At 35.6% G+C, this 10,891-nt stretch overlaps 1 protein-coding gene across 1 annotated transcript; it reads right to left on the minus strand.

The window, feature by feature from the left end:
• Positions 1 to 6,841: 6,841 nt before the first annotated feature.
• Positions 6,842 to 7,781, minus strand: LOC106333336 (probable pectinesterase/pectinesterase inhibitor). Its single transcript, XM_013771793.1, has one exon. The coding sequence runs from the start codon at positions 7,721 to 7,723 to the stop codon at positions 7,073 to 7,075; it is 651 nt and encodes a 216-aa protein (XP_013627247.1). The 5' UTR covers positions 7,724 to 7,781; the 3' UTR covers positions 6,842 to 7,072.
• Between the last annotated feature and the right edge of the window lie 3,110 nt (positions 7,782 to 10,891).

A 10,891-nucleotide genomic window follows, 5' to 3' on the forward strand; every position in this document is an offset into this window, starting at 1 on the left:
ATTTATACGAATATTTTTGACTAATTATGTTAGGTAACTATTAAGAAAATATAATATGTTACAGGAATAAAGTTTAAAAATAATTTTGAAATACATATAGCACAGTGTATAGTTATGCAACTTGACATATTTAATACTTCTACCAAAATTTAAATTAAATTAATTTAAGATTAAACACAAATATGATTACAAAAAAACACAAATATGATTAAAACATAAATATAAAAATTAAATGTTTCAAAAAAAAATTAGAACAAAAATATACCCGCCCTTCGAAGGGCGGGTCAAAATCTAGTATATATTTAAAATTTTATATACGATACCTTAATTTTAAGGTTTAATTATAAATTTATTTTGATGAATTGATCAAAATAGATGTATATTAATAAATTAGCAAATTTTTGAGTTTGTATCAATATTATTGCATAATTTAACATATATAGACTTTGTAAATCGATTTAAACTGGTTTAAAACACTTTAAACCGATTTGAATCGTATAAATCACATTTAAAATAAAAAAATTCGTTTAGAACCAAATTTATGTATAAACCAATTTTTAGAACCAAAGCTGCAAATGAAAAGGATATAAAAATATTATAACTTTCGAGAATATGCAATTTCTTAGTTGTGAGGTTAAAAATTAGTTACCACAAGATTAAATGGTGTACATCTCTTAGGTAGAAGGTATGAAAGCATGATTATTGGGGGTTCTAAGGGTGAGATTTTTAGCGGAATATTAGAACCCGTCTCTTAACTTTTAATTAAAAAATCTAAGAACCGACTCTTAAATAAGATATTTAAGAGCCGGTTCTTAGTTCTTTTAGTTAAAAATTAAGAGATGGGTTCTTATATTCCGTTAAAAACTTCATCCTAAGAACCCTTCAATAATTATGCTCTGATGGGTGAGGTCAATTGGTGACAGCTTGTCCAGTGGGAATGCTGTTAAAGGGTGAGGTCTTGGGTTCGAGGCTCACCAACAACCTAATTATGGAGTTAGAGAGAACTCATAATGGAGGGGTTGGGGTCGGTGCGCTACAGCGCTGTGAGCCTAGGGCCCACGGGTCAGGTAGTTCCCACGGGACGGGTTGTCACAGTTATCCTCCAGAATATGCTTAACACCCTCCGAGCATGGATATCCCAAATGTCCAGCTTGCGAAGAAAAACTCGAAGCTCTTTGCATCCCAAGGCCTTTGTTAGTATGTCTGCTAATTGATCATGTGAGCGAACATATCTTGTGGAAATCTTACCGTCAACAATAGCATCTCATATGAACTGACAGTCGACTTCAACATATTTTGTTCGCTCATGTTGAACTGGATTGTCTATTAGAGCGATAGCTGATTTGCCATCTGGGTACCTGCATCAGTCTGTCATGTGCGATATCAAGATCATAAAATAGCTGTTTCAGCCAAAAAACTCTGTTTGAGAAACACCATAGCCTTATACTCCGCCTCTGCTGAAGAGAGACTAACTGTTGGTTGTTTCCGGGTTTTCCAGTAGATTGGTGCGTTCCAAACTGTACAAAATTTCCTGTTAAAGATCGTCGTGTTAACGGACAGGCCGCCCAATTAGAGTCACACCACCCATTAAGGCGTAAGTATGAGGTCGTACTCAGCATAATGCCTTGTCATGACTCATGGGTTTGATTTAAAGTACCGAACCATTCGTAAATCGTAACCCAACTTCCCAATAATTTTCTCTTGAATTTTTCATAAACTAAGCCAAAGTATGGACATAGTAAGTTACTGACAAGTATATAAGGCGGCCAATGACACGACGGTATTCACTTGGATCATGTAACAAAGGAGAGGTGGACACGGAAAGTTTCTGATTCTGTTCCATTGGGTTTTGGCACGGTTTTGCGCCTAGGAGTCATGTTTCTGTGATTATATTTAAAACATATTTTATTTGTGAGAGATAGAAATCTTGATCATTCTGATCCACCTCAATTCAAAAACGTATTTAAGGACGCACAGATCTTTTATATGAAAACAAGTGGAGAGATAATCCTTGAAACGTTTAAGAGTAGTAGGAAAATTCTCAAAAATTATCAATTCGTCAGCTACAAGTACATGTAGAGTAAACCTTTGTTGGTATGGCTCAATAGTGAATAATCTGATAACGGTTGTTTAAATCCATATATACGTAGGGCAGTGAATAACTTCCTGAACCAATATCATGGTGCTTGTTTTAACCATAACGCAAGTTCCTCAATCAACATACCTTAGTCAAATCATATTTAAGAAAACCGAATATGATCTTCATGTATACTTCTTCAGTTAAATAACGATGAAGAAATGCGTTATGGATAACCATCTGATCCTCATGCCAATTATTTGCTGCAGAAACACCAAGTAGCAAAAATCTATCTAGCGAGTGTCCCCGCGGTTACAATGTTTTCAAATACCAACCTTTTCTTATTACTCAATTTTGAAACAAGGTTGTGCTTGTGCTGCAAACACCATGACTTCAGGCCTTCCCACTTTGGTTCAATGATTATCAATATCATGTTCATCTTGTCTTACATGTTTTAAACTTCTTTCAAACGCATTCGTCGCACGAATCATGGAATAGGCTCCGGAGACGTCAAGCTTGAACGTATGGTGTGAAAAATTGTTTCTTAAGCCCAAACAAAAATTGTTACACCATGTCATGTTTGTAGATCCTAAAATCTACACTAAGAATTTGATAGTGATTGGGAGTTCAATCTAGGGAAGGTAAACAATGTGGGCAACGATATCTTTAGAACACAACGATGTAATCAGTTTCCGGTAGGCAAAAATGGACTTTTATTGATGAATAAAATCGAATACAATGAGTAAAACATGATCGAACGTTAAAACGAGATCTTAAAGATCTAAAGATGAATGAAAACAAGGTCGAAGTATGAGTGTAGCTCTCTCTAGGGTTTTCAACGTGTCATTTCCTTATGCGTCGATCTCTTCTTATAACGGGATGCTCCCGTGATGCTCGCAACCGCTCCGCGATCTCCGTTTCCTTGGATCGATCTTCTTCCTGCTTCGTCAAAGTTGGGCTCCTCTCGTGGTTGCGTGGGCCAAGCCATTCGGGTCCAATTGCTCAATTGACCGATATTGGGTCCAACAATGTTCTCTGTCTTTTTCTTTTTTGAGTGCCCAGATTGCACACGCATTTTCTACACATGCACGTACGAAGTGGACTATAATTGTTAACGTTGTCCCAAATCTTGTTGAGAATACCATAATAAGCTTCCATTGTCATGCCATGTTGTTTACAACAAGCAAGATCTGCTTTCATGTTCTGGTTCCGTGGTCCATTGGAAACATAGAATCTCTTCCTAATGTGTTCCCATAGATCTCTAGCCACATCACGGTGGGAGATGTTTTTCAACAACACCAGATCAACTTTCATCTTCATTCATGACACGGGTAGCGCATTGATTGTCAACCAATATTTGAGATCTAGTGACCTTTCTGTAAGTTGAAGTATGATCCGTCAAGGTGTCTGAAATTCTTTCTTGAACAAAGTGCCGTCTGAATCCCCACGCCCATTCATCATAGTTGTTTGTTTTCAAGATAGAATGTGAGATGATTGCTCCCGAGTTATCTGAAGCCGTTAAATCATACGGTGAAATGGTTTTCTTACTTCATTTGTTCGCCTCTCTTCAGTAGTCATTTGTCGTATTTGATTTTTTTTAGATTGCGTGGTAAAATATTTGGCCAGACTCTGATAACATAACAAAAGAGAAGGAGGCGAGATTGTAAAAATGATTTCTGATTCATTCAAAAATACTTACAACAAATTATATAATGTAGAGAAAGTCGTACTATTTACCCAAAGTATAAGATTACAGAATATGTGATAGAATTAAGAATTAATAGGAGATATGAGAGCATATTATCCTCCACAATATGTTAACAATTAGTTGGTCTAAGAAATCGTATGATTATACTAAATAATATCTAAGACAACTTAAAATAGTTTATGAGTAGAAAAATTTATAAACACTGATTCTCAGACGGTACAAAATTATATAAAGATTATCTACATCAACATGTTGGAAAAGGTTTTGCAACACCTCTACACAGATGATGATGCCACAAAAGCGGAAACATGTGCAGCTTTACAAGAACTGTCTGATGCTCTTAAGTTAGAGGAAACGTTTTGGAAGCAAAAGAGCAAAGTGTTTTGGCTTAGGGAGGGTGATAGAAACACAAATTTTTTCCATACCCTTACTAACAGAGATGAGCCAGAAATACGATAACAGGTCTTCTTATTTCATCAAGTAATCTCGTGGATGACGACGAACTAGTAGCCATTGCTACTAGTTATTTCAGAGATTTATTTGCCACATCAAATCCCGACCTCATGGACGAAGCTTTAGCGAACGTTAGTACAACAATATCTAACAGACTGAATGCAGATATTACGTCCCCAGTTTCAGAACAGGAGGTTAAGCTTGCTTTGTTTGCAATGTATTCAGAAAATGCCCTGGGATCAGATAGTTTAACAACTCTTTTCTATAATTTTTTTTTGGAGATTGTAAAGGACGACTTAGCTCGTATGGTTAATGAATTCATTTTCGAGGAAATCATTGCTCACAGATTAAATGATAAAAATATTTGCCTCATTCCAAAAAGGATAAACCTAATGAAATGTCCCAATTTTGCCCAATCGGCCTATGCAATGTGAGGTATAAGATAATATCTAAGGTTTTATGCCAAAGACTTAAGAAAGTGTTACTTGACAGGATATTTGAAATCCAGTCAGCCTTTGTTGATGGACGACAGATAACTGATACGTAATGATTGCACAGTAAATGTTTCATGCTTTACGAACAAATCCAGTAGGAAGGAATAAGCGAATGGCTTTTAAAGATACACGAGTAAAGCATATGACCACCTTGAATGGGAGTTTATTAGATCAGTAATGAAAATATGAGATTTTCGGGCATGTGGATTGAATGGATAATGTGTTGTGTCACGTCTGTCAAATATCATGTCCTCTTCAATGGTCAACCTAGAGGAAACATAATCCCAAAAAGTGGTTTGCGTCAATGAAATTTTTTCAATCCTTTCATATTTATCTTATGCAAAGAAGCTCTTGTTAGCCTTCTCAATCATGCAGAGAATCTAGGCAATATAAAGGGAGGTGTGTTTCACGCACTAGCCCCCGGTATCACACCTTCCCGTTTCTAATGATAGCATTTTTTTTTCTGTAAGATGGAACCCTGTGAATGTGATGAAGTTATGAAAGAAATTAGGACATGTGTGAAAGCTTCGGGACAATGCGTCAAACTATGAGAATCATCACTACTCTTTGGTAAAAAATGTGCTTGGACATGTAAAGGAAGCAGTCAAAACTTCAGCTAGAATAGAAAATGAGAGAGTGATGAGATCTTATTTTAGGATTCCTACGGATATTAGTGGTTGTAAACGTAAACTATTTACTTTTCTCAAAAGAGGTTAAAATCGAGTCAATGGCTGGGTTGCAAGATGGTTGTCAAAGGGAGGAGATAAGTTTATTATAGTCTAGTGCCATTGAAAATTCTGGTGAAGTACAAATCCACTTAAAAGAGGTACTCACTGGACAAAATGGGAAATCTTTGTAGCCCGAAAGGAGAGGGAGGTATAGGATTCTTGATGATCCTTGGATAATCTGGTATATTTGGAAAGCGAAAATGATAAATTATCCATAGAAATAAACATGGACCCTTTATAAAGTGTTAGACAAGCAGAATCTGAATGCCATGCTTGGTTTGAGGCTAATACTTGAGGATAAGCAGAATCAATCATCTTTACAAGACATAAGCTCAGAGATATGTATGATTGATGGTTCATGGACACATGACTCAGTCTTCAGTGGTTGTGGTTGTGGATGGGAATGGGAAAACTCTACTGGGAAATTTAACTTATGGGAGCTAGAAATAAAAGGAGAAGAGTTTCATCTTTACACATGGAGCTTGCGGTGCTTTCTTAGGTTATGGAATGCATGCTACAAAAAAAGGAATGCATGCTACAATTTTCGACGTCAGCTTCTTGGCACATATTGTAAGAATCTAATTTCGATGAAGTTCTAGAAGCAAGGACAAGTTTTTCAAAATAATTAAAGAGCTATCAAGACTGAAGAGTAGATTTGTTGATTCCTCTATTGTGTTTCATCCTCGTTCTGTAATCTCTTAACAGCACTTGTATCAATGTTTCTTCCAATACATATCGACCTCAAACCACAAATACATTGGTATTATACCAACTATGAACCAAATAAGACTGAATAATAGTATTATCTACAATTGCATCATCTAACTATATCATGTTTGGAGTGATGTGCTCTAACCTGAACAACTATTTTTTTTTTTTTTGAAATTGGTTTATGGATTATACCTTGATGAAACTCTGGGGGGTCATGACCATGTAATTAGTATAGCGCTTATCTGTGTTCATAATCTGAAGCTATCCTTATTTCGCGATTTAACTTGGTTGTTCTTTACGGCTTGCTGAAAACTATAGATGTAATATATGCAGTATGTTTTATCTATTTATGAATCATTTCATCTACTGATCTATTACTAAACGCCATATATTGTAGTACAATATATAATTTATTATGAAACGGTATATATTCTAATTATTTGGTATGAACCAAAGTAATAGTTTCGAAAAATAGTGTATATCATATTTATTCCGAGCAAGGTATAGATCTTTACCTAGTTATGTTGTATTATAGTATGTGCATGCTTACTATCGTAATAGATGAAAATTTCTAAGTTTTTTTGGTAGTCAGAAAATTTCTAAGTTGTTTATTTTTCTGTGTGTATACACATACATAAAATAAAGGGCATAAATATACCAAATAAGTTACTAGTTAAGTTTATTAAAAAAGAAGTTTATTTTTATTAGACAATAATCACATTTTTTCCCCATATCCTTTCCAACCACGAGGTCCTTACATGATTATCACCCATAACATATTACTTACAAATATACATCAAAAAGGAACCCTTAAAAGATCCCTAAAATATCTGAAAAACCCAATCGATGCACATTTGTCTTTGTTTTTATATGTATAAGAATATGTATGTTAATAAATAAATCAAGTGTAGTAAAACGACAATGGTGGTGGGAGCAACGAATCGGTATCTTGCTGGTTAAGTTTGGTCTTAATGTTTAAAGTGTTAAAGACTTTGTCCATTCCAGCGAAAACATCCACTGACTCACCACTCATTCTTTTCCCAAGCCCTATCCCTCCTTGAACCTCTTTCAACAACGTTTTGTCGTAAATGTCATCGAGACAAGTGGAGTGGTACGTGAAGATCGAAGTCATCTTCTTCTTGCATGTGAAGTAATTATCAGCCATGCTTGTTATGTTTTTTCCCGCGGCTTTCCAGAAATCTGCAAAGTCTTCCAAGGCGTTGTTTAGCTGTTTCTCACAACCAGTGATGCAGTTTGTGGCGAATGAGTTTCCTTTGTACTTGGGTTTGATTTCAGAGAGGAAGTTCAAGCCCTTTTTAACAGAGGATTCTGCGGCTGTGGCTAAGTAACGGACCAAGAAGGCGGGGTCATTGCTTGGGACGGTTTTCAAGGTTATGCTACAAAGATTTTTGTCTTCGACAACGCTGCAGATTCCTGCGACGGTTTTTTCGTGTTCTGGTGTAACGTCGGCACGTTTGGCTGGGACTACGAATGCGGTTGCGGTTAGGGCGATGCAGAGAATGAGAAAGGTGAGTTTTATTGGAGTGTTCATCTTTTTTTTTCTTTGTTGTTTTTACTTGGACGTGGATTGGAAAGGATTAGATACAAAAAAAGAAAGAAAGAAAGGGTACATATATATAGATGTTTATAAGGTTTTGCTAAATTTAAATGTCTTTTTCTTAAGGGTTTGACTATTTCGAGATAGAACCGGATGATAACGAGTAAATTGTGGCGTTTTTAAGCTGTGGACATGCTTTAAAATCATTTAAATTTATGAAAGGTGACCTTGCAAGTTGCAAATAAATGGAAGACAAGGTACGCTCTTTGATGACATAACCTTGCATCAATGCATTGTTTGACCTTGTCTTAATTCGCTCAGTTTAGTCGTAGCGTGATGCATAGTAAAAGTTTTTTGGAGTCGACATATATGAAAAAGATGTGAAGGACTGAGAGGAGTTGGTACCCATGTGACTAGACTTTTCTGGCCTCTGGGTAATCTATGATTTAACAGGTTTTCGACCAGTTAAGATTTCGAGTAAGACAACCCCGAAGCTGTCTGTACACATCATTTTTGACATTTGATTGTCCGGTCATCGCATATTAATTTGTCAAGAAAAAAGGAAGAGCATTTTGAGACTTGAGAGCTCACACTATTACATTTTCTTTCACAAGCAACTATATATGTCAACTTACTCAGTAGCGTGGTAAACGAAAGTTCCAAGAACATGAGTTGAATAAAGGCGAGACGCCATAGCAGTAGCTTGATCAGAGAGATCAAAGTCAGAAACTTTGGCAACATCATCCTCAAAGAGTAGGACATTGCTGGATTTAGTGTCACGGTGAATGATGTGAGGGTTTGCTTTGTCATGCAAACACTCAAGCGCTCTTGCAGTTCAAACTGCAATTTCAACTCGTTGATACCAAGACAAGACACCTTTCACGCCTTGTCTCTCTGAGGAATCAACAACTAGTATACGACTAAATATATAAATAACTAAAATCCTAAACCAAACAAAAACCTATAGGATGTGATATTTATTAATTTTTGCCTTCTGATGTTATGGATCATAATATCGAAGCAAAATAAGTTACCATAATATTGTATTGACTAGGTTGTTTTTCAAACACAGTACCATGAAGAACATCATGAAAAGATCCTTGAATTCCCGTCAACACAAATTGCCAAAGCCTTGACTTTTGCTTAGTAAGAGTCATCAATTCTGATATGCAAGGGGAAGAAAAACACCAATTTCTTGAAATATTGAAAAGAAAAAAAAATTCTTGAAATATCTCCTCCAAAGCAATATTTTTAAAACTGTACCAGTAAGGCAGTAACTGAATCGGAAAGTATCTTTGGTCGGTTCAATGTAGTCTAACCAGATTTAATTGGTTTTAATAACTTTATTTAAAATAATAATTAATCATATACCTATGAATATAATATTCGGTGAATATGTATAGAAAATTCAATAAAAATATCATCCAACACGTTTCACAATTTTACATATTGAAAACTTGGAGTCAAACAGAAAACTAACCTTTTCTTTTGACTCCTTTTTTTTTTGAGATTTTAACCCCACACCTGCACTTTATCTACGAAAATGCCATTAACATTTTTTTTTTTTTTTTCGAAAATGGCTTCTTTACTGTCTCAACCTCATCTTCTTCAAGTATTTACAATACTGCCACTGCAATGAATAGTGGCAACAACCTTGTACGAACTGTTTGGAGCTTTTAATGCCCTTTAATGCACGTAAATCTCTTTACACTCTCTCTGTTTCAATTGTTATGAACTAAAAACAACATTTCTTTCACTTTCTCTCTATATTCATCCAAAAAACTCAAGCTTTTGATTCAAAATATGGGCTATGGTTGACAGAGCCATATTTCTTTCGTTTTGACTTACGGTTGCTTTCGTTTGAGGTTCTGGGTGGTTGGAGAAGACCCTGTGTGCAAACGAAGTCATCTCACCTAGTTTAAGGTACGAATTTGAATTTTTTTTCAAGATCTGTTCGCGTAGAAGACTTACTAGTAAGTCATCTGTATGTAGAAGACTTACTGATGAGTCTTCTGGTCAAACAGACGACTTAAATTAAGTCGTCCAGCTTTGTTTGTTAAAAAAAAACCCTTCAGACGACTTATATATACGTCGTCTACGAGAAACGGGCTAGTTTTGCATTTGACCGAATCGTGTCAGATCTTTGACTATTTCTGGACGACTTATAATTCAGTCGTCTCTGGGAAAGTTAAAATTTCAATATTTTATGAAAACTTGACGACTTACGTGTAAGTCGTCCTAGGTTAGTTTTGTAATTGAAAAATAAAACTTCATAATTTAACTTTAACCAGACGACTTAATATAAAGTCGTCCCTCCAGAAGACTTAATTTAAAGTCGTCCGGGGAAAGCAAAGTCGTCCAGAATTTTTCCCAATTTTCTGGTCAAACCTTGCTTATCCCGGACGACCTTAAATTAAGTCGTTTAGCTGGACGACTTTATATTAAGTCGTCTGGTTAAAGTTAAATTATGAAGTTTTATTTTTCAATTACAAAACTAACCTAGGACGACTTACACGTAAGTCGTCAAGTTTTCATAAAATATTGAAATTTTAACTTTCCCAGAGACGACTGAATTATAAGTCGTCCAGAAATAGTCAAAGATCTGACACGATTCGGTCAAATGCAAAACTAGCCCGTTTCTCATAGACGACGTATATATAAGTCGTCTGAAGTGTTTTTTTTTAACAAACAAAGCTGGACGACTTAATTTAAGTCGTCCGTTTGACCAGAAGACTCATCAGTAAGTCTTCTACATACAGATGACTTACTAGTAAGTCTTCTACGCGAACAGATCTTGAAAAAAAATTCAAATTCGTACCTTAAACTAGGTGAGATGACTTCGTTTGCACACAAGGTCTTCTCCAACCACCCAGAACCTCAAACGAAAGCAACCGTAAGTAAAAACGAAAGAAATATGGCTCTGTCAACCATAGCCCATATTTTGAATCAAAAGCTTGAGTTTTTTGGATGAATATAGAGAGAAAGTGAAAGAAATGTTGTTTTTAGTTCATAACAATTGAAACAGAGAGAGTGTAAAGAGATTTACGTGCATTAAAGGGCAATAAAAGCTCCAAACAGTTCGTACAAGGTTGTTGCCACTATTCATTGCAGTGGCAATATTGTAAATACTTGAAAAAGATGAGGTTGAGACAGTAAAGAAGC

The sequence above is a fragment of the Brassica oleracea genome, chromosome C3, assembly GCF_000695525.1.
Source record: "Brassica oleracea var. oleracea cultivar TO1000 chromosome C3, BOL, whole genome shotgun sequence".
Classification (NCBI taxonomy): Eukaryota; Viridiplantae; Streptophyta; class Magnoliopsida; order Brassicales; family Brassicaceae; genus Brassica; species Brassica oleracea.

Coding starts and splice junctions, on each gene's coding strand:
- LOC106333336 (XM_013771793.1), bottom strand. CDS start 7,723: ATGAACACTCCAATAAAACTCACCTTTCTCATTCTCTGCATCGCCCTA.